The sequence below is a fragment of the Mus caroli genome, chromosome 14 (assembly GCF_900094665.2).
Source record: "Mus caroli chromosome 14, CAROLI_EIJ_v1.1, whole genome shotgun sequence".
Lineage (NCBI taxonomy): Eukaryota > Metazoa > Chordata > Mammalia > Rodentia > Muridae > Mus > Mus caroli.
The window spans coordinates 69,865,675-69,890,639 of NC_034583.1; the positions used below are offsets into that span (position 1 = coordinate 69,865,675).

At 42.3% G+C, this 24,965-nt stretch overlaps 1 protein-coding gene across 1 annotated transcript in view; it reads left to right on the top strand.

The window, feature by feature from the left end:
• Vwa8 (von Willebrand factor A domain containing 8) overlaps nt 1-24,965 on the top strand; it is a 321,037-nt gene that overhangs the window by 166,505 nt on the left and 129,567 nt on the right. The window contains exon 21 of the mRNA XM_021181216.2: nt 7,193-7,269. Coding sequence (XP_021036875.1) covers nt 7,193-7,269 — 77 coding nt within the window. The remainder of the gene's footprint in view (nt 1-7,192; nt 7,270-24,965) is intronic.

Below are 24,965 nucleotides of genomic sequence, written 5' to 3' on the forward strand. Positions count from 1 at the left end.
ATCTCTGGTCAACCTCTCCAGTCCTGAGATTGTAGACATCTACTGCCATGGCTGTGCCTATGACATGGGTGCTGGGAACCTGAGCACTCGCCCTCACACCTGTGTGGCAAATGCTTTACTGACAGCCATTTTGCATGTCATCTTGTAGTGCATTCTCTTAGCAGATTTCTTAGTGGTCTCTTTCCCCTGTTCTGCAGTCTGATTCCACTGCTGGTTGGCTCTAGTCAGTGTCCGTCAAAGTCTGTTTGAGAGTCTCTTCAGTTCGGTGTCTGTCACTGTGACACACGCCTGAAAGAAAGGCTTCTAACAAGAAGACTTCCTGTGGCTCCGTTCCACTGGGTGCACAGCAGCCTAAAACCTCCTGTTGGGAAGACTCATTTCACGGGGAAGGGCCCAGACTACAGGAACCTCTCAGAGGCACCTCTCAGTGTGACCTCCCTCCTTCAGCTAAACCAGTGTCAGCTCCTTCATTATCCAGTCACCTCAGCAGTGCCCCCAGCTGGTAACCAGCCTTTAGTACATAAGCCCGGTGCCATGATTAATGTTTCACATCATAACAAAAGGATATTTTCTCCTGTTATCTTTATTTTGAGAGAGCTTGTCCCACTTATAGTATAAATATATTTTATAGAATTATGCCAATTTGGGGAGGGAACTTTATTAGAGTAAACTTTATTAAGCCCATTTAATTTCTCGATTAATTTATACAACAAAATTAAATTATATTCATTTATTCTAAGCTAGACATAACCTTTTAATTTTATAGCATTTGATTTTATCTATTTTGCACTGTGAAAGTCAGAAAACATTTACTTATCATCAGCCAAGCAGGATTCTGCAACCATTGTTGTTATTATTTCCAATCTTCTTCCCTTTATTAATTACAGGCTTACTGTGATCAGTTTTTTTCTGTGGACAAAGGTTTCACAATTGAGTTATTTAGTATTAAGACACTGCACATATTTTGTGGCCAAAATTAAAGCATGTGTGACTTGTGCTAACTAGTTGGGAATGGGCCGAGCAGGTTCTTCTGTGTTTATCAGGCGCGTGCCATGTCCCTATGCCAGCGTAATTGTCTAATGTCTGCAGAGGGACTGAACAGTGTGTACAGAAATGTTCTCGTCTGCATTCCCCAGCTGGTAGTGACAGCAGGGAACTGGGTAACTAAGTGTGCTACACTCCAGTAATTCCAGCAGCCACAACCCACAGCTCGGGTGCTTGGCTCCCTCAGGTACAGCAGTGCTCACCTTCAGGCTGGTATTTGTACCTTCCCAAGCTTTCTTCAGTAGTTAAGTTGCCCGATTTGTATGTAGTCTGGAAACTTTTTGCTATCCTATCACATTCTCTCCACCATTTTAGTTTTTCTGCCTTGTGTTTCTTAGTAAACCATGTTTCCATGTTTGTGTTGGATTCATATTTTCTCTGGAGGATGCGTTGATCTTCCTATCTCCTCCATGGGGTGTGGTTGAGCTGAGGCTGACCACACTTCCAAACTTCCTTTGCTGTATATAGTAACCTTGTATTTCATAAGTAGATTGCAGATATACAGATTTTATTACTGTAAGAAAAGGAAGCTTTGTGTGGGAGCCATGCCTTTGAACTCTGTCTTCTTTTCTTGGCTGTTACAAGATCCATCTTTGTGAATATTTAGGATTATTTCCTGTTCATGGTTAGTAAAGTTTTTTTTTTCTGATTATATAACCTACCTTTATTGAGAGAACTTGAAAAAACAAGAATTTGTCACTGACTGTATGGCAGCAATCTCCTTCTTGGGCATAAGACTAAAGGATATGGTAGTATTTAGAGACCAGTTAGCCTGTGCCTTTGTATTTAGATGGGCAAACCTGAGCCCAGAGGCTGGTTAGGCAACCTCCAGGTAAGAGCAAGTGCACAGATTATAATCCTGGTGTCCACACTCCAGTGTAATGAACTATAAGGCAGGTTAAGCAAAAGATTTGAAGGTTCACCATTCAGTGAAAAAGCTTCAATTTTTAAAAAGCCAGTTAGAATTTTTTTCCAGTTTTTGCAATTATTTTACTTTGCTATTGTTTACTGTGTGTAATATTTAGGGACATTCAGTTACTTCTCTACCAAAGGGCTAGGGATGCTCTTGAAAGATAATTTCTAAATATCATGCAGACTGAATCAGCATTGTACAAATTACTCAAGAATGAAGGGAGACTGGAAAGAAGGACAAAGCCAGCCCCCGCAGAGAGCAAAAGTTGTGCCTGTCGATGGCAAGCACTGGGGCACACATAAGCACAGCTGCAGATGACTGTCCCTCACTGGCCGCCCTCACTTCCATGCAGGACATTCCCAGATACTTGGTCTGACCAATTTTAGAACCTTGGGTTGACAGACATTTGTTTGACTCCGTGGTATTGTTACACAAGGCCTCCTGAAAGCAGTCAAGGGAGCTGCCTCTTGATGTCTGTTTTGTGTGATAAAAATATGAGGTACAGCTCAAGATGCTACAGCACATGGGGATATCTTCCATTCTCCATGGCCTAGAACTTAATTTAAGCGTGCCCCCCTCCAAAATAGGCATGTGACTGTTCTCCATGTACATGGCTGGTGTGAGCATGCGAGCCGTTGTGCGCTGAAGGAGTATTTGTGTATGAGCAGCAGCTCCGTAAATGTTAATCTCCACTTTCTGTACAGAGCATCACAGAAACATTCATCATAAAGAACAAAAGACACTGACAAGAGATGTCTGGCCCCCTCTCACATTTCAGTCTCAGGGCCCAAAGCCATTTCTGGATGGATTTCCCTCGGCCTGACTTCTACTCTTCTTAGCCCTTTTCTCCTATTCTTTTTCTCCTTTCCCTCTGTGATAGAATACAAATAGAAAAAGGAAAGCAGCCCTAGATCCCTTTCTTCTTCTACAGAGAGTTTAATTGCCCAAGTACACAGTTTAACTAAAATAATAAGACTTATAAGTTTATGTGATCCCAGAATATATCAAAGTTCTTAAAGCTGTGGCCCTGAGCTCCCGAGCTCCCCAAGCTGGAAGATTGTAGCGTTCTGGCCTTTGGTTTGAGTTCTGCCTGTGAGCTTCATATCCTCTGTTACTCCAGCCCTTTGACTCCTGCCCTTCTGAGGCCACCTCCTTTTAGTGTGCTGTCATGAAGGGCTCAGCAGGACGATGATGGAGAGAAAAGAGCTGATTTCATGAGATCTCTAATACCTTCACCTTTTCAAAAAGTTTTACTCACCAAATATAATCTCAATACCTATGTAAGAATTTATTTTATGTTACTTTTATTAAAAGAGACAAATTGCATTTCTAGAATAGTGGCCAGCAAGTAAAGATAAACTTGCACAGGGATAAAATGAAAATATTAGCAGATAATTTTTTAGCAGTTACATATTGAATAATGTCTTATTGTCTACATTTCCCAGTGAGAAAAGGGAGTGCATGAAATTTTTATGACAGAAAAATTAGGCATTATTTATGTACTTATTCAATTAAAGTACTCCTGAGGATCTTCTGTTCTAGACAAAACTATGCCGAGAAGGAACACATGGCTGTAATTGTTTCATTTTGCTCAGGATATTTACAGAAACTCCTTCCTAGATTATTCTGTCAGCATTTCCTCGAAGGAACTGTGAGAGCCTCTTAAAGTGAAGTAGGAAGTGACCCAGTGAGATCTCTGGCTTAGGAAAGGAGCCGAACAAAGTGCGGGGGTGTGCTATGCTGTGGTGAGGGCAGAGGTGGGGAGACAAGCGGGGCCCTTTCTAGCAGCCCAGGAGGGTGTGCAGCTCTAGAGTCAAGACAGGGAATGAAGAGGAAGAACCAGCTGTGGGAAACAGGCACTTCAAAATAAACATGTCCAAAATTAAATCGCCTTTGTAAACTTCCCTCCCCTACCCAGCAACCCCTCGTCTCCTCCCCCATTTCTTTCTCAGTTAATGGCCTCGTCTTCCCACTCCCAGCCCAGGATGGAGGCTGATGTCTTTTACCCTCCTTCACACCCTCCATGGTGATGTTAGTAGTTTCCTGACTGTCTCTTTTGTCTGTTGACTTCTCTGTGCTCCTGGGTTTAGGCCATCTTCATTATGGAATCCTTTAAAGAGTTTCTCCACTGCTTCCCTTTGCTCTCACTTCTTTCTCTCTGCCATTCCATCAGACTAGTTTTCCAGAACTGAACATCTGACTCTGCCACTCCCCCGCCTCAGTGACTGCTCTTAGAAACAATGCAGATTCTTGGCTGCCTGGCCTCTGCCACACTTTGAGCCACCTCCCTAAACAGCCTGTTCCTTATAACCCCTTCTCCACCTCTGTGTAGTCTTTGACTTCTTGCAATCCTCTCTGGATCACAGAGCCACAAGTCTCCCATTATAGCACTCTCTCTACTAGGACACCCCCTGCGCCGCCTTCCCCATACCTTCTAATTTCATGATTACTTTAAATCAAATCTTACATGTGCTGGACCTTCCTCCGTCTCAGGTTAAAACTCAAAGCATCTTGGATGCCTCACTTAGCCACATTCACAGGGAACCTCAGCAGTGATCCCTTGTGTTCTGTATTGCTTAGGAAATGACCCAGGAAAGCCAGGCTTTCACTTTCCCTGAGTTTGCAATTATCTAGCAAGCAAAGGAGAATAAAGAACAAGTAGCAGAAAGAAGCAGCCGCTCAGTACCAAAGTGCTGCTAAATCCGATGCTCTCAACCTCCAGCACGATGCTCTCAACCTCCAGCACAGACAACTGGAGTAGACCAACTAAGAGAGCAAACAAACAACAAAAAGTAACATCAAATTTGAGGGCTTACAAACATCCTCTAAAAACTGAAGCCTCATTGAAACAGCCAGCTGGGGGCCTCCATAAAGTGCCTCCTTTGCTGCGTTTCTTGGGATGAGTATGAATGGGCATATAGAAACTGTAACAACCACACCTGGGCACTTAGAGTCATCTCGCAGAAACTTCAGTTCTGGACTGAAGGCCGGGCAGAGCAGCAGAGCAGAGCAATTGCTCCACGAGTGAGCTCTGCCTTCCCTCTTCCACAGTTTTGTTCTATGGGGTAAGCAACAGGGGCCTCTTTAGGGAGTGTCCCCCTTCAGGCTGTTCTCAAGGGTAAGCTGCTTTCCTTTGAGCTCATTTTAGTTTTCTTTTGTTAAAGTAAGGAGGCCAGCTGTCCCAAGACAGGGATTTGAAGGGGGCAAAAGAGGGCCTTCTTGTTTCACCTGCTTTTTAAATTTGTTTTGATTTTTGAATCTTGACATAAGGGCTCTCTTTCTAGCACTGGCTGGCTGTTCTAGAACTAATTGTCTAGACAAAGTTGGCTTCTACCTCACAGAGATCTGCCTGCCTCTGCCCCTCTCGTTCTGGGACTAAACGCATTTACCACCACACTCCATCCAGCTGTCTACTTTAAATGGGCTTAAACAGCACATGATGATCTACAATATAATGTATATTACAGCCTGTTTGTATGAAGCATGGCCCAGTGTTATATCATATATGCTGTCATATATGTTATCATATATGCTATCATCTCAAGCTCATTCAGGACAGCTCTCAGCCTGTGTACTCATGGAGCTAATAACTGAGAAAAGAAGACGGGAAGGAAGGGAGGAAAAAGACGCGTTTATACTAATGTCCTTGCCTTGAGTGGTGGAATGCAGAGCAGTATTGTCCTGCTGGGCATGAAAGGAAAGACTGTAGGTGTGCACGGGAGTCTGAGTGCGGCCTGGCCTGTGCATCCCTTCAGTTGGCAGGAACAGGGGTCTCCAGTGCAGCCGAGCAACCAAGTGTGGACTCTGAGCATGGGGCATCTTAGCCTGGGCGTCTTCCCAGCCACCAGACTCTGCCGTGATGGCTAATGAGGAGGCGGAGCTCCTGATGCTTTTCAGGACTCAACAGCTTTTAGATTTTTGCTGTGTCTGTGATGTTTGCATTTCTCTGTGATTACTGAAATTAAAAGAACTGGAAGTTTTAACATAGACATCTTCATCATCTGATTTTATCTATTTTAAACTAAGTTTCTTCCAGCATGCTACTTAAAGCTTCCATGCTGTTGTAATGGACATGCAGATGTGCAAGTATAATTCTCCTTGTCTGTGCTTCTGTGCTAGGCTTACATTTTTGTGGGTGAAATCCATGTAGACAGTAAGCCGATTCCTAAGAGAGGAAATGACCCAGTATTCCACATTAGTGAATCTGTCAGGCTGCTTCTTCAGCTTTCATAACCAAATGTGACGCTTTGGGGTTGGCTTCTAGGAATGAGCAAGGACGTAGCTTGAGGCCCAGATTGTCTAAATGAATTTCATACTGAAAAACATAACCCACTGCACAGAAACTAAAGTGATGGGCATCAGGGCCAACCCCCAGCACTGAATGCTGTCAGTGACTGTGATTGGTGTACTGCTTAGCATTTCTGAGCCTTACTTCCTTGGGTCTGTGAGATTAAGACAGTCTTATTTCCTAGCTGATGGCACCACATCTGTGTGGTGATTAAATGGCATATAAGAACAGAGACCCTGAGAAAGTATAAGAAATTAATGCTGTTAGTGATATTTCCCACGATGCTGAACTCAACTCTTTAACTGTTGCTTGTCACACACAGCCTAGTGGTTAGGTTTAGTTGTAGGGAAGTAACGTGGGCACATGGTCTACCTTCTACAGAAGGTCAGTAGCTCCAGCATGAGTCAGAGGGAAAGACGGCACATCTAAGAAGAGCACATATGGCCAAATTATGCTAATGTGCCCAATGTTAGAGTCCCGGAGTTTTAAAGGAAAAAGTACAGGACTAAATCAAGAAGAACTACAGTGTTCTATTTCTCTTTCTATTACTGAAAAATGTTTTTCTGAGGAACTGAAGAAGAGCATATATATACATATGTGTGTGTGTGTGTGTGTGTAGATATAGATATATATGAATGATTGCCTTTGATGGCATTTTATAACCTGCAGTCTTCGATGTTCTGTGGTAATATGAGACTTAATTATGAAAATAGAGGTCAAGTGGCAGACGCCAGCATCTGGACTTCCTCTCATAAGAGCAGCATAGGGACGCCACACTTCAGAGTCAGAGCAAGCCTTCAGTGGCCTCTGTGTCACAGGTGATGTGCCATGCATGTTTGCTGGTTTGGGTTTAGTAACAACAAAAGTAGTAGACTTTTGAAGAAGTAGCTTGCCAGAAATTTACCTCCAAAGTTTCTTACTGCTTAAATCTGTTTCTATACTTGCAGGGTGTAGGAAAGAACAAGATTGTGGACCGATTCCTTCACCTGCTCAACAGACCCCGAGAATATATCCAGCTGCACAGGTAGGAGAATAGTACACGAGGCCTTTAAGCTCTGACTAAGTTAGTCATCTCTCTCCTCCTGTGAATTACATAGACTCTCCTAAAAGCCTGCTTTATAAGCCAGCTTCCTTCCCATTCCTCAATCTCATAGCTCTCCTTTCCTTAAAATGTCATTAGGGCCAAAGGATGGCTCAGGGAGAAGAGCACTGGCTGCTCTTACAGAGAATGCAGGTTTGCTTCCCAGCACCCACATGGTGGCTCAGAGCCCCCTGTAGCTCCAGTTCCAGAGGATTTAGTGCCTTCTTCTGGCCTCTGCACATGTGTGGTCCCCATACTCAGGCACACACGTAGACATAAGTAAATCTCTTTTAAAAAGTACTGAATTATGAATACCCTGTAAACACAAGTTGATAGATGCCTTGTGCACAAAGAGATGCAGCAGGTCTCATCAGCATCAAGGCACTCAAGTTGGAAGACATATGGTGTCCAAGCCCTTACTCCTACTCAGAAGCTAAACTGGCCAACAGGGAGAAGCAACAAGCTTTGTGGGCCCCAGGGTGGGATGAGGAGCACAGACTATGGAAGGGACATAGTATCGCTTGCCTTTCTTAAGATACTGTGTGGATAATTTTGTTTTACATGGTTGGAGTAGTGTGGTTCAGAGATAACTCTTAAACAAATGAGATTTCTCAACGTGAGTTGTTTAAGCTATAGCAGTGGACTGGTTCTCATTTTAGAAGTCAAATGGAAGCAGCAGATGTACTAGAAACTAAATACTAGGGCAAATCAGGACACAAGCAAGATACACACACACACACACACACACACAGGTATTGGGCAGCTTAAACCTAGTGTCATGGAAAGAACACTGGACTGTGTTAAAAGGATGAGTATCTGGTTTGAGTTCTTTACTAAATAATTATGAGTTCCTGAGAGTAATTTTTAGAATAAGAACAGTTAGCAGGTCAAAGGTCAAAGAGAAAAGTTCTAAGGGAAAGTTGAGATATGATTTAAAAAAAAAATGTAAAAACAAAGCAAACCAGAACAAACATTCCATCTCGGAGTTCATACCCTTGATGAGCCCTACTGTAGGAAGAGCATCTTACCCTTGAGGAGCCCTAGCCCAAGCAGAGCATTAGACCTGCTCACAGCCCCTGGGAACAGCACTACACTTAGGATTCTGTGAGCTGAGCCATAGTCACCAGAGCCTCCTGTCAGTGCTGTGGTGGTTAGACATTAGCCTATGTTGTGTATGCTTTAGAAGTAGGATTTTTTCATCCTTTCAAGAGCCATTCCGGACCATGCTGAGGTTACCACAGAACGTAAAGAATTGAGGCTTGCTGCTGACGGAGGTGGCGCACACCTGTAACCTCAGTAGTGAGGAGGTTGCGACAGAAGGACTGAGTGTGAAGAGCAGCCTGCATATTGACCCCAGCCAGAGGAAAGGGCAGAGGGACAAAAGGGAAGAGTGAAGAGCCTAGCTCGTCAGTTATATAATTCTGGAGCTTCTTACACATGCAAGACAACATTAAAAATAACAGAATGGATATTTTTAGAGGCAGTGAGGAATGTGGGACATAGAAAGAAGCAACAAAATTAATAAATATGCACTTAAGATGATGGAATTAACACAGAACAATTATAAAATAGCCACCATAAATATTTTCAAGTATTCTAAAAGGGAACTGAGAAGCAGAACAAGACAATAATTAGGAGTTTAGATCCAGAATGACAGCACTGAAAATGAGCAACATAATAACAGCTCCTAGAGTCTCAGAGGTGGGGACGGGGTAGAGCACGAAAGTGTTTGAAGAGGTAGCAGCAAGAAAGTTCCTGAAATTGATGTAATAACATGAGATTATCAATAACCCAATGGATCTCAAGTATGGTAAACAGAAAAGCAAAGCCTGCCACATCATTACCGGGTGGCTGATAACCAAGCGAGGATATCTAAAGCCATTAAAGTTGAAGAAAAGGCACATTGCATGTAGGAAACAATAATAAAAATGAATGTTGACTTCTTATGAACAATAAAAATGAAGTGATTCAATCAAATGGTTGCTTTGCCTTAAACGGAGAAAGTTTTGAATAGCACATTAAGAAAAATGCTCTTTTATATAAAGGAAAAAATATATTTTTAGAGCAACACGCACACACACATCCAACGACTTGTAAAGGGATAGTATGGGGCTGCTGGGGATGGCTCAGTAGTTGTAGCATTTACAAGCATGAGAAGCAGGGTTAGGACCCTCACATCCCCAGCAGCCACATAAATGCCAGATATGGCAGCCGTCTGTAATTCCAGCCCTTGCAAGTCAGACACAAACGAGGCCCGGAGCAAGCTGGCAAGCAATCTAACCATGCTGGTAAATTCTCAGCTCGGTTGAGAGACCCTGTGTCAGTCAGGTAGAGTGTAACCTAGGAAGACTCCGGACGTCAACCGTGGGCCTCCTCCAGCACAAGCAGAGCACATGCGCCCACACAGTTGTAAGCATGCACACACACACCCACATACACACACACATACACACTAAAGGTAGTGACCATATGGTGTGATCTCAGGAAGATAAGGTAAGTAATGGCCTCACTTGTGTTCCTGTTTGTGCTTGTTATTGTTGTTGTTTGGGTTTTGTTTTGTTTGGGGCAGTTGGGTCTATGTCCTGGGACTGGTTATGTTGCTCAGGCTGATCTTGAAGTCAGATCTGCCCACCTCTGCCTCCCGGTGCATGGATTAAAGATATACACCACCATACCTAGTTAATAATCTTGTTCTACTTAGAGAAATTACTATTATTGTGTCTTTCTTTCATTTTAGTAATTGCTGATTTTGTCTTTATTTCTCTCTTCTTATATTTCCTTTGGACTTGATCTATTCATTTTTAAACTTCTAAATGCCTAAGTCATTGACTTTCAGCCTTTAAATTGTAACGTGTATTTAAGATTCTAAGTATGTTTGGGTCTTAGGCCCTCCCCCACTAAGTGAAGAGCATAGACACAGTATTCATGATGTTTCTTTCTGTCTGGTATTCCAATATCTTCAGTGAAGAAGTTAATACCCAGGATGCTTTCAAAATCCTAGAGGATTAGAGATAGATAGCTTTCCTTGCTTCCTGTCTCAAATGCCTTTAATGTGAATATTCTGTTATGAAGTAACAAGTGGGCCACAAAATGGTGACACCTTCTGCCAGTACATAATCCGTTCTAATTCTAACACTGGCTAAGTAAATGTGTAGAGATAGTTTCTACAAGGAATTTTCTAAACTCGAAATAATAAAAATTTCAAAGTTGAAGTTTGTGGCACCTATTTTATGGCACTGATTGTTATAGGTGTTGCAAACAAAATACCTATTCATTTAATATGGGCCTAGATATCTCTACTCAATCATATTAAATATTTACCTGACTATGTAAAGTAGGAGACAAAAAGGTTCAATTTAAAATATAAACTATTATAGAGTTCTCACTAATTAGACTGCTATTCCCACTAATTTCAGCATAGGGGTTTCCTCCTTACCAACAGCATTAGAGCTACATTTCCCAAAGAATTTAATGCATGCATTGCTGTTTTTTCTTTTCTTTTCTTCTTTTCTTCTCCTCCTTCTTTTGTTTGTTTGGTTTGGTTTTTTGAGACAGGGTTTCTCTGTATAGCCCTGGCTGCCCTGACACTCACTTTGTAGACCAGGCTGGCCTTGAACTCAGAAATCCACCTGCCTCTGCCTCCCAAGTGCTGGGATTAAAGGCTTGCGCCACCACGCCTGGCATATGCAATTGCTTTAAGTGAAACATGTTTAAAGGACCTAAAACTAACCATCTGAAAGAATGTATAGGACTTCTCTAGTGTGTGGATGATCACTTAAGGCCTCTGCTGTGTCTGTGGTGGAATCCTTCCAACAGATAGCTGGTGATACCCTGCAATCAGCGCCTCTCAGTTTGGTTTATGGATGTCATTTGAAGAAATTACAAGAACCATTCAAAACAGTCCTGATAAGTGATGCACAGTGAGTGCCGTGCTCAGGGTGCTTCTGAATGTGGTCTCATGAGCTTAGGTTATGATGATCACAGTGCACATGATGAACAAGCTAAGCAGCTCGTGTCTGTGGTTAAAGTCAAGATGTCTGAAGGGTGTAGCTTAAGAGATTAAGAAGATTGATAGATGTGATTATGGTTAATTGTATACATTTCAAATGGAAGAATCTATAGAAGTCATATTTATACAAAGACTTGTGAAGTGAATTATTCAATTTTTTGATCATATGTTCATTTGACATGAAAGAGGACACCTGAATATTTAACAGCAGACAGCTCAGGAGACTAAGGGAGAATATGCACAGCAGTTCACCATGGCGGCAGGCACTCGCCACTGTCTTCCTGCTGAGCACTCGGGCTGAACTAATACTTGTTAAGCTCTTGATTCGTATCACACGGGCAGAATATTCCTAGTCCACAAATCTAAAATTTGAAATGCTCCAAAATCCAGGACGTTTTGAATCTGACATGACTTGCTACAGTAAAGAGATCTGGAGAAGGAAGGTACCATTCACATTGAGTTTTAAGGAATTATGGGAAGTTTTCTAATTAGAAAAAGAAACAAGGTATTGTAGTTATTGAAGAGAAGGCTGTATGGGGATTCCAGAAAAAGGCTTGGAGGAGAGAGAGAGGGCACGACCAGGATGGAGGAGAATCTGAGTGAATAAATGAGTGAATGTGTGTGTCCAAGAATACTGGCAAGAGAATGGCCATCTACAGGAAATGGAACAAGTTGAGGGAGATGTCTGTACATGTGACCTGCAATCATGAGGCCAACACTTTGACTCTCTGTGCATACTGGATGCAGTGGATGTTTATTGAAATTACTTAGTGTGCGTTCATTTCATCTGGACTGTCAAGCTCACTCTTGTCCATGATCAGCTTTCATTAACTACAGGAACCCATGGCTGTTTGAGAATTGAGTGAGATTCTTTGAGGACTCAGGCATCTCTACACAAGGGACCTGTGACTGTGTTCTCTAGATAATGTAGACAGCCCAACTAGTTAAAATATTATGGTTAGTTAATTTTAAACCATTTTACCTTTTCTCTACTTTGTATTTAAATTTGTCCCTTTCCAAAATGAAGTATACTTTGTAGCAAGTAAGTGCCAAATTAGCCCCTTTAAAATCAGATATCTTGGAGTGAACGCCTTTACAAAGCACAGCATCTGGGGCTGGGTCAGGGAACATGGCAGCTGCTGCTGAGCACCTCTGGGAACACCCGTGTCTCAGCTTTCCCCATTACACATCTGAAAACCCTATTTAGAAACATTAGCAGCAGCTAAGTGGTGGGTTTCATACTAAATGCCTGCTGGGGCTCCCACTTGACAGCATGGAGTATATGATAAAGCCTCACTCACATTACTATGTGTAGATCTTTGGTTTGTAATTATTTTTGACTTGTATCTGGTTGATTTCCAATTTCATCAAAATTCCTATATTTGTGTCTCCCACAAACATTTATATAGCACACAGAGATGACCAACTTCACAAGTTCTCCAATCACCTAGGAGAAAGGGTACACCTGTGATGGACTGTCTAGGTTAAATTTACCACCTTGAGACTATCTGTAAGGAATTATCTTGATTGTATTAATTGATTTGGAAAGACCTATCTTGATTGTGAATGGGTCCATTCCATAGAAGAGGATCCTGTATAAAATGGAGAAGGTACCTGCGTACCAACTTGCTCTCTCTCTCTCTAATTGCTGGTGGACCAGCTGTTCCTGCCACCGTGGTTTCCACCATGATGAACTGGACCTTGAACTTTGAGCCACAGTAAGCCCTTCAGCCCTGAAGTTGCTTTTGTGAGAGTATTCTCTCACAGCACAGAAGGGAAACTAAGATAGATGATGTCTGTCCCTGTTCCTAAGATGCTTTCAGCCTGTAGCTAGTTGGTGTTCACCGTGTGCTTGTGAATTCTACTGTGACTATCTCTGTTTTAGGTGGACCAGTGAGGAATAGGAAGGGTTGAGCTGACTGGGCACACATTGTTTATCATGGCTTCAGCTCTTTGCTTGGTTTCATTGTACTGGATCTGAGGTGTCTTACTGTATGTACTGTCATACAGTTAAACTGGTGGGCAACTGATGCTTTACTCTGACTCGGGTCTATGTATGATCACTTGATTGTTAAATTCTAGCATCGCGTTTCTAATACCTCCTCAGCTTGATCCCAAACTATTTTCCCCTGGGCAGCTGTTCCATCTTTTCACATTTTTAATTAATAATACTGTCCTTATTAGATTTTCTCTTCTGCTTCCTTGGCAATTTCTCCAGGTTGTTACTTTATCCATCCCTCCTGAGGTGTGTTACCAGCAAATTTTGTGGTCCTCTTTTCTGGCTCCCATGTGATTCACAGATCACATTAGTCAGGGTGGGCTTTGACTACCATCCCCCGGGATGGCCCTGCTTCCATAATGCCATCTTGTGCTTTGTTTCTAGCTTCTCGTCTGTGGGCTGCAGAGGCTGGTGAGTGAGCACTACAGACCAGGGCACTTCACTCCCACCAAGCAGCTTGCTCTCCAATGCTTTGTAAAAGCAGACTGGAAAGAGGGAGGAACCTGTGAGACTCTTCCTCAGCTCCTGTTCTAAGTCACAGGCTTAAGCATGAGAGCCACTGATACGGTCTGTCTTTCCTAGCCGTGTTATCTCTCCCCACCAGAGCACAGCTCCCTTTAAGTCTGAGAAAAACTTCAGAAATACAAATATATAACTCAGAATTTTTCATACAGATTTAGGAACTATTTATAATTTCTAAATTAGATAGTGTGCCTCCATTTGTAGAAATAAAACAGTAACCACAGCTCACACCGTTTAGCCACTGCCTCCAGTCTCTCCCCTTCTCAGTTCAATCACTATTAGAATTCAGTTTGCACAAGCTTGCACTCCCACCAGCAATGGAGGGGTTAGTGTTCTCCTTGCTCCACATCCTCGACAGCATGTGCTATCATTTGAGGGCTTTACCTTAACCATTCTGACAGGTGTAAAGTGGAGTCTCGGAGTCATTTTGATTTGCATTTCTCTGATGGTTAAGGACATTGAACGTTTCTTTAAGTGCTTCTCAGCCATTCTAGATTCCTCTGCAGAGTGCAAACTTGTACAACTGCTTTGGATATCAATTTGGTTGTTTCTCAGAAAATTGGGAATAGTTCTACCTCAAGACCCAACTAGACCACTCCAGGGCATATACTCAAAAAATGCCCCACCATAGCACAGGGACACATGCTCCACTATGTTCATAGCAGCCTTATTCATAATAGCCTGAAACTAGAAACAACCTAGATATCTCTCAACTGAAGAATGGATACAGAAAATGTGGTACATCTATGCAATGGGATACTATTCAGCTATTAAAAACCAAAACATCATGACTTTAGCAGGCAAATAGATGGAACTTGAGAATATCATCCTGAGTGAGGTAGCCCAGACCCAAAAGGACATGCATGACAGGGGCCTAGCATAACTGTCCTCTGAGAGGCTCCACCCAGCAGCTGACTGAAATAGATGCAAAGACCAACAGCCAAACATTAGCTGGAGCTCCAGGGACTCGTATGGAAGAATAGGAAGAAGGATTATGGGCCCTGGCGGGGATAGGAACTCCACAGGAAGACTAACAAGAGTCGGGTAAGCTGGACTCTTGGGGGCTCTCAGAGACTAAGCCACCAACCAAAGAACACATAAGGGCTGGACCTAGGCCTCTCTGCACATATATAGCAGATGTGTAGTTCAGTCTTCATGCAAGTCCCCCAACAGCTGGAGTGGGGGGGGCTATCCCTAAATCTGTTGCCTGTCTGTGAAATCTGTTCCCCTAACTGAGCTGCCTTGTCTGGCCTCAGTGGGAGAGGATGCACCTAGCCCTACAGAGACTTGATGTGCCAGGGTGGGGCATACCCAGAGGGACTGCTGCCCTCTCAGAGGATAAGGGGAAGGAAAGTAGGGAGAGGGGAAGCTGGGAAGGGACAGCAATCGGGTTGTAAAGTGAAGAAATAATTGTTTTGTTTTGTTTTTTTAATAATTAAATTTGTTAACTCATCCTTTTTAAACTCAAGCAAGAAATTTTAAATGTTTAAAAACAATTTTTTAAAAAATAGGCTGGCCTAGACTGTGTCTTATAGACTTAACTGGCATCAAGTTCAAAGGATTTTCCTGTCTCTGCTTCCCTAATGCTGGGGTTACAAGTATCTACTACCACATCATGCACATGCACAAAAGAGAGAGAGAGAGAGAGAGAGAGAGAGAGAGAGAGAGAGAGAGAGAGAGAAAAATAAAGAAATTAAGGAAATTATTATTTCACCTTTATTGCCAGTATAAAATCACTGGTATTCCAATGGAGGAAGAAACCAAATATTTTTAATATTTTTTATAATAAAAAATAAAACAAATGAACTCAGTGTTAAAGCTTTTCCAATCTCAGATCATCTGACCTGTTCGATTGCATGCCCCAACCATGTACGCTGCCACCCTCTCTGGGCACCTTTCCAGCCAGCCCCAGCTGCAAGTTCCTTGTGGCATCCCAGGGAGTGGAGAACAGTCAGTGGCTAAGACCTACCACCTCCCAGCTCATGCAGGTGGCCATGCTTCTTTTGAGCTTAAAGTGTGGAGCTGCTTTTAACAGCTATTGCTCTTAGATGGTGGCAGCAGCGATTCTTCAGATGAGCAGATGGTATTTCTTTTTATGATTTATTTATGTGCATTGGCGTTTTGTCTGCATGTATGTTTATGTGAGGGTCCCGGATGCCCCCTGGAACTGGAGTTATAGACAGTTGTGAGATGCCATGTGGGTGCTGGGAATTGAACTTGAGTCTTCTAGAAGAGCAGCCAATGCTTCTAATTGCTGAGCCATTTCTCTAACCCCTAATAGAAGGTTATTTCAACCAACAGATTTGGTATATGTTCCTGGGATTGCTCAGTGTACAACTCTATGAGAAATTCCTACAAACTGAGGTATATCTATAATGTTGTGCAGGAAGGAACAGTAACATTGCTGAAAATCTGAAAGTGATTGCTAATTTCAAATAGTCAATAAATATGTTAGGTCGGGTTCTCTTGAAGCAGAGCCAGAGATAAGAATGTTTGTGTAAGGGCTGGAGAGATGGCTCAAAGGTCCTGAGTTCAGTTCCCAGCAACCACATGATGGCTCACAACCATCTCATAATGAAATCTGATGCCCTCTTCTGATATGCAGGTGTACATGCAGATATACATTAAATAAATAAAACTTTAAAAAAAAAAAGAAGAATGTTTGTGTAAGTGATTTCTGAAGGACAGTATTTATAGGAAACTTGCAGGGAAGTCAAAAATGGTGTAGACATTTAAATAAATGACCGAGTGATAGGGAGTAAATTGAGACAAGTAGAATTTAAACACGAAAGTTTAGCAGCAGTGACTCACTTCGTAACTACTGTGGGATTATTCTGCATTTTAACAAATTTTCTAGTCTAGAGACTTAATGGGTAAGTTGATTCAGTATGAGATGGACCCGTAAGAGAACAGCAAAACGTGGACTGATGTCTGCTTAAGGGCCCAACCAGTAGCTAAAGTAAACAGGTCTCCCTCCAGTCTCTCTTGGGGAAAGAGAGCCATCCGTGTCAGCCTGTTGACATAGTGGACATTAGCCCATTCTATGTCTCTGCCCTGGTTTGCTGTAGCCTCTAATTAAAAACTCAGCCTCGATTCCGTCCTCTTTGTGCTTCACAGTCCCCCAGCTGATCACTCTCTGCCCTGTGGAGAACTTGTGGTGACTCCCAGTTCCCAGCAGCAAGTCCCAGAGCACCGTCCTTTCCTAATGCCTCTCTGCTCCTGGTCTTTGGCAAGCAGTTGTTGTTCCTGTTCTCTGTGCCACCTCTGGCCAAAGCATTTGCAGTGCACAGCAGAGCAGGGAGACCAAAGTGTGAATGTCACCTCAGGGCACTTGTCTGTGTGACATGTTCTTCAGCTGTTGATTAAACTGAACTTAGGGCTAGACTTTTAAATCACATCTAACTAAGTGGATCATTCCTATTGTTTGTATCAAAATAGCTGTCTTTAACTTTTAAAGAAGGCAAATGGGTAGTTTTAATTATCAACAAATAAAAAATGAAGATGATTTTAAGGTATTTTTCAGCTTTAGCTCATGTTTTTTTTGCTTCTATTTTTGTATGTTTCATGTCTCTTTTCAAGACAACCTTTATTGATGGTAGGTTTAGGGACAATGACCTAGGACAGACTCCGCTAGCATGCCTGTCATTCCTTATCACAGTTGCATGTTCCTGTCCCTGTCTACCCACTGGACAGTGAGCCCTCCGAGGGCAGGACTAGGTCAGCTGCCTATTTCCAGCAAAACAGCCATACAGCCAGTGTTCTGAAAAACGTCTTAAGTCCGAGTCAGTGAGTGTCTCTCCCTACCTACCCACCGCTCTGACATCCATTTGGAGAATCTTGGCTCTTGAGTAGATAGACATGAGACTGCCTGTGGACAGACTCCAGCATGATGTTTTGTTGTTGCTGTTGTTGTTGTTTTCTTTTCTTTTTCCTTTTTTTAAATTGGATATTTTCTTTATTTACATTTCAAATGTTATTCCTTTTCCCGGTCCCTTCCCACCCCCACAAACATCCTACCTCACCCCCCGCCCTTCCCCTGCTTCTATGATGGTGTTATCCCATACTGGAAGGATAAACAGGCTGAGAAAGAAATTAGGGAAACGACACCCTTCACAGTAGTCACAAATAATATTACATACCTTGGTGTGACTCTAACCAAGCAAGTGAAAGATCTGTATGACAAGAACTTCAAGTCTCTGAAGAAAGAAACTGAAGATCTCAGAAGATGGAAAGATCTCCCATGCCCCTTTTCCTTTTGTTTAACAATCCTATCACAGCTGATGTTCCTTCTGTAAGGGTAGGAGAGATCGCCAGGAAGTGGGAGGACTTTCCAGTCTCAGGATGACACGGCCATGTGACATCAGACAACGGTGCCTGTGCTGCTGGATCTATCAGCAGAAGCCAGCAAATGCTGTATGCATGCAGCCTTTTCCCAGCCTCACTCTGGATCACTCCAAAGCATTAACCCTCACACCAAAACCCATCGCTGATGAAGCCACCCGTTTGCTTCATTTGGGGGTTAAGGAATGATATGAGAGATACAAGCAAATGCGCTCAGATGGTGCGATTTAAATAAAAGGTGACATGTGAAACAACAAGGTTCACACGAATGTGGCCAGAGAGCCCTGCTTCTCTGCCCTGTGATCCTCTGGGGACACATGCACTTCTCCCTCTGCACTGAATGCACAGGAATGGAGAGCTGGAGTGGAAGCTGACTTTTGCCGCTAACAGCAGCGTCTCCCCCTGAGAGCATTAAACACGAAGCAGCAGAGGCAGGTGAACTGGAAAGTGCCAGCAGTGCACACTTGCTTGCACAACCACTTCTGCCCCACGTGACTCTAGCCTGCTCACTTGAGACTGGCGAATGTAGAACCAGATCAGTCGGAATGTTTTCCAGTCTATAAACCACCAGGAGTGGATTTCCAGAGTGAGCGACATCAGTAGCCATTTCTTTCCTCTGAACAAGACATTAGTCATGGACTTCCTGATGAGGAGAGTTACTGTATTGTCCTGATGACAGCCCTGGAGCATCCCAGGAAGAAAGGCGCCACACCAGCTTTCCAGTGAGCATTCTATGGGATCGAACTCGGGTCCTCAAGCTTGCATAGCACATAGCAAGCCCTTTCCAAATGACTCATCCGCCCAGCCTACTGCCTAATTTGTTTAAATATTCCTCCAATAAAGCCATGTGTGTTACTACCAATGAGGTAAATATGTCTTGGATGAAAGACTACAGAATATCATGCCATGAAAATTTGCTCAATTTTCCTCTTAAATAAGAAAATTAGAATGCACTACATTTTCTGATAGCAAAGAGCGTTCATCAGTCTTAGCCCCTGGTGGCCTCTGTGAACAACTTTTAATGTTTGTTCTTACCAATCCTTCTAACCCTTTCCACACTGACTAGAGAAACTGTACAGCGTCTTTCATTTTTGTCTGAAAAAGAGAAGTGCCTGCCAAAAAGCAAAATTGTTTTGAGTTCTTAAAATTTCTCAACCAAGAAAGCTAGTTTTCAGCGAAAAGGATCCAATTATCTACGCTCCATTTGAGCAGAGTTTTTTTATTTCTAAAGGCTGAACAACTTGCAAAGCTTTTCTGAGTTTCATGAATAAAAGGATTCCTTGTGGAGTCGCATGGATCCAGAAGGGCAAGCAGACATGGGAAAGGTAAACCCACAAGCAGACATGGGAGGGGTACGCCAGGCCGGCCTGAGAGATTGGCACCACGAGGAGACTGGCTTAGTTTCCTTTCTTCCTGATGTTTCCAAGAAGCACTACCCAAGAGCTGCAGAGTGGTACATCCTATCAGAAAGCTTCTCTGAAAAGAAGAATTACCCCTACCCAATCTTCTGCCCATCATGGTTTGATAGGACTTTTGGGGGTCTAGGCTTTTAGTAAGGAGCAAGTGGTAGTAGGTAAACTCTGTCCGCTATGGGACTATTTAAGGGCTGTCTTCAGTGTCTGGCAGGAATCCTAAGTAGTTTGTTCTCTAAAGGACTTTTCTTTCTAAGCCATGAGAAGGCTCAAGCACTCCTTAAACTTATTAGCATCATCTCTACGTGAGGACCTCCCTGTTTCATTAATAATTATTACCATACTTCTATTTTACTACTTATCTTAAAATAATACAAGCTTGTAGAAGACTGGGCCTGTCAACAGCCATCTGTGGATCAGCGAAGGATTCATGGGGCCCTATCCCTGATGAACTATTGGCTCCTGAAGGATTTGGGGGAAGGGAAAATCGTTACATTCAGTTGTGTATCCACTGGTGCCACTCAGATGGCTTGGTCAAAATGAATGGATCACAAAACAAAGAATTTGGGAAAGGGACCTGTAGGTAGGAGACAGTAATGGCAGAGGATGATGGGAGATGACGGTAAACAGAAAGCAGTTAAGTCCTGTGTGAAAATGTCAGTGAATTTAGCCAATAAAAAAAAAAATATGTCTTGAGCCAGGTGGTGGTGGTGCACACCTTTAATCCTAGCACTCAGAAAGCAGAGACCGGTGGATCACTGAGTTTGAGGCCAGCCTTATCTACAGAGTTCCAGGACAGTCGGGACTACACAGAGAAATGCTGCTATGAAAAACAAACAAACAATTAAATATTTGTTAAATATTTAATCCCAGCACTCAAGTGCTGGGGGCTGGGGGCAGGGGAATGCCAGGAGCAGGGGGAGGCTGGGGGCAGGTGGCTCTTTTGTGATTTGTGATTTCTAGGGCAGCAAAGATCACGTACTGAGACCCAGTCTTTAGAGAAACTTCATTTAGTAAATATTATTTATATTTTATTTGTTGTTGTCTAATAATTAATAACTATTAGTTCTAATTATGACCTGGCCATCTCCCCAATAATCTAGTCAAAGTCTTATTGATTTGTTTAATATTAATAATAATGATCTTAATAATTTAATAATAAAGCTTATTTAATCCGCTTTAGCACAGTTACTGGGTGATTACCCCTAATCTATTTTCTATGCCAGACTGGCTACTTCTCATCTGTGCTTCCCCATCACTTGCTGTTCGGGAGTCTGAGTCTCATCCACCATGCTTTTGTCCCATGTCTGTCCTCAGGGACACTTCTCTTAGCCACATGCTCCTGGTCCGTCCTGTCTGAGGGAGACCGCCTGCCCTCTCCGTCTTCTTTCCTTCTCCTCTGTTCTCTTTCTCACGGTCCCTACCTGGGACCCCCAAGCCTGGTAGCTGAAACCCCACCCACCTCTACTCTCCCCAGTAGTTGGCTGTCAGCCACTTTTATTTAACCAGTCAGAGAAGATAGGCGAGCAAAGCTTACAGCATCACTGGTGTACTTGAGACTGTGCTACTCTGGATTGCAACTGGATCTTTTTTTTTTTTAAAGGATTTATTTATTTTATATGTTTGAATACACTGTTGCAGACTTCAGACACACCCTAAGGGGTATGGGATCCCATTACAGATGGTTGTGAGCCACCACATGGGCTGGGACTTGAACTCAGGACCTCTGGAAGAGCAGCCATTGCTCTTAACCACTGAGCCATCTCTCCAGCCCCTGCAACTAGATCTTAAGGGTCAGCATTTAGCAGCACCAGACCAATCCCCAATAATTATTGATAAGAATTATCATTTAGTTCTACTTCTGAACCACCCCTCTGTTTACAATACTGATCAAATCTGTGTTCATTGTCTCCTGGGCCTTCTGTTTTCTGTTCTCATGTTTACCTCATTCTGAGTGTTCTGTAGACACTTTGGTTTCAGGACGTAGCAGGTACTGAAGGAGATACCAGCTTTTGAAGCTCTTCTGCCTTCTCTTTTTCTTTCACCCTCAGGTTTTTTACTAAGGAAAAAAAAAAACTAATCTAAATCTATGGAAATGAAGCTCATTAAAATATCCTCAAAATAAATATCTTTATTTTAATATGTTTTCGTCCTGGGTAGACTAGGGAACAGCTTTATGTACCTGTACAAACAGCATTTCAGAGCAGACTGCATTTTCTCTCCTGACCTCTCCCCACCACTTTCTGCCCCTTCCCTCAGAGGCTAGTTACCTACCCACACCCTCCCACCCTGTCTCCTTAGAAGTCTCCCTCCCCACACCACCCATCCACATACTCACACCAGTTTTATTTCCTCATTTTAACAAAGATTTGGTCTGTGCATAACTTAATTATTTTTATTGTATCTGGCATCATTTTTAAGTAAACTACTACATATAACAAATTTGACTTCAAAAAAGGATGTAAATTACATTTAAAAGAAAACTAGTTTAGCATACTATTTCTTTGTGCCACCCACATACTGACTTAAACTTTGATAGAAAACTGTACTATGTAAACTAGTAAGAAACAGGAACAATTCATAATAGCATAAATGCCAGCAATTAGCTGAACATTCATTAACTAACTCAAGCATTACCAGTAACTGGAAAGCCATCTCTATTAAAACTTAGGCCAAAGAACCTGAAGCAGAGATGTGGTTTAGCCTTTCTTCTCCCCAGTATTGTTAAAATTGTTGACTCTAAATTTTTATTAGCTAATATTTCAAAGATGTTTTCTGAAAGGAACAAGTCAAAACAGTTTTGTAATTGCTGTGTTCTCTTCAGGCATTGTTTTGTATGTGTAGAATTAGTATGTTTGACCCAAGATGCTCATAAATGTGGAGCAATGATTTAAATCTAATACTCTGGAAGAAATAAATATCATTGTATCCTTAGGAATCTGTGTCCAATGCTGTCTGTGGCCACAGTAAGTGCCTTGTTATTTACTGACTTCGAGTTTATAAGATGTCATGGAAATCTAGCTCTTCTCTTACTATTAGGTACCTTCAGAGCAGAGTACACTGTGCCATCCCCTCTCCCAGCACACAGACGCATCAGCACATAACTGCCCCAAATACAAGCAACTAAAGGGTTTTTTTTTTTTTTCTTTTTTGAGATAGAGTTTCTCTGTATAACCCTGGCTGTCCTGGAACTCACTCTGTAGACCAGGCTGGCCTCGAACTCAGAAATCCACCTGCTTCTGCCTCCCAAGTGCTGGGATCAAAGGTGTGTGCCACCACCACTCAGCGCAACTAGAGTTTTGTGTCATTCTCATTTTACATAGTTCACCAGCCCTTACTTTCCCTTTGATGTTCCAGATGAAAGCATCCATAGCAGGACAGAGCAGACACTGGCTTTATCCTGAAATAATTCTCATTTTCCCGTAGCCAGTCGCACTGACAGTCATGTTTCCCATTTGCTTTTATCCCCATTGTAGTCACCTCTGGAGAGCATCAGAACTTAATAATCATAGTAATAATGGTAAATGAAAATAAAACTAAAACCAAGACAACAACCAAGCAAAAAAGGCAAAAACCACGTGTTCTTACTTCAAGCACCGAACCATTAATGAAATCTAATTTGACATGTTGCATACTATCAGATGTCAAACATTATAGAGCAGTTTCATTGGCCTTTTTGAACTTTGAGTTCAGCTTAAGTTGACTGATCCTGAGGCACTGTGCAGCACCGTCACTGTAGAAACCGACTTTTCTTCCTTCACGCTGACAATGATGCAAGAGCTTCTTGTTCCTTTTCGGTGCTGGAAGGTGTCAAGTTGTTGCCCTTAAAAGATGTGAGAGCTGAGGTGAGAAATCCATTATGCTGCTATAAAAATCTGTGTGAACAAGTATTTTTCCTCTCTCCACCCACCCTCTAGTGCTAGAATATTAATAGTGGATTTAAGTCAGCTAATGAAACTTTGTTCTTAATTTATTCAAAACTGAAAATTAATTTGTCATTAAAAGATAGTATGAAATATAACTGACACTGAAGGTATAAGACCTGTGAATTCAGAAATGGATATATAACCACACCCCCTAATATCTTACAAAGGCATACTGAAGGGCACCAATAAACGGCCAGAATGTATTTCCACAGTTCTTTACATTTAGTGGGACATTTAATTTGATTTTTATTAAAGTCAAAACCATGATTCTTTGGGATATATTCTTGGTGAAGTGGAGGAAACTATCAAGTCTGGGGACAAACCATCATCCCACAAGACCATGATCGTGGAAGCTTGGAAGAGCGTCAGGATAGTGATGAGCCAGACCCAAGGGGCTAACTCAAGAAACCCATTACCTGTCAAATTAAAGAATTCTTTCTAACTAGGCATAACTGAGATGGGAAGTCTAGAAACTGGTAAAGGTGCATATTGCCCATGTACCTGTCCGAGCCCTGGTACATGAAGACTTTGATGGAGAGTTACCCAATGCAATAGGAAATCTGAATTCAGCTCATCTGGAATAAAAGGTGGACATAAACCATCAACTCAGTGCTGTGACTAGTCACCCCCAAGGGTACCTTGCTGACATTACAGTACTTTGTATGACAGACTTCAAGATGATTTGGACCATACCTTACCTCCAAGATGCACGTTGCAAATTTTTAAGTTTGTAATAAAATACAGGGTCACAGTCTGAAGTTCACAGTACGGCCAGTGTCTTACACATAGTAGGTGCTCAAGACTGCATCTGGAGCTTTGTTGTTTACTTTGAATAACTAACAGGGTCTTTTAAAAAGTAATTTGTACTTTGAGAGATACCGGTTACAATTTATTTCACGTGATTCCATCGTATAGCTTGGTCAGGTTGGCCATAGGACTTTTCATTTTTAAAATGCCATGCGTAAAGAAAGTAAAGGCATGAAATTGCTCGAAGCACTGCACACAGGTTTGGCAAAAACATCCACAGGTGATAGTAACTTCACAGCTCATTCGAAAAGAGGCTCAGAGCATAGATCACTCAGTGCTGACACTTTTCAACACCCAGAGTTAAGGGCCAGATAAAGAGTAAAAGGATAACTTTAAGTAAAAACAGTACAGCCTTGGATTTCATCTCCAAATCTTCAAGATCCTATGAAGTAGTTGTGTTCTTCAAGTAGCATTATGGTCTGACCTTTGCCCCAACGACAGATTGGGTGGGATGTGCTTGTTCACCTGATGGCCAGGAGTTTTAAATAGTATAAGCATTCATTGTGATATGTAGTAATCTCTGCATACTTTTAAATAGTCTATTCCTCCTCAGGAAATCATTTAGAGTAGTGAAATGACTACAAATAAGATTACTGGAGGAAAGGGAACTGATTTGGCTACTG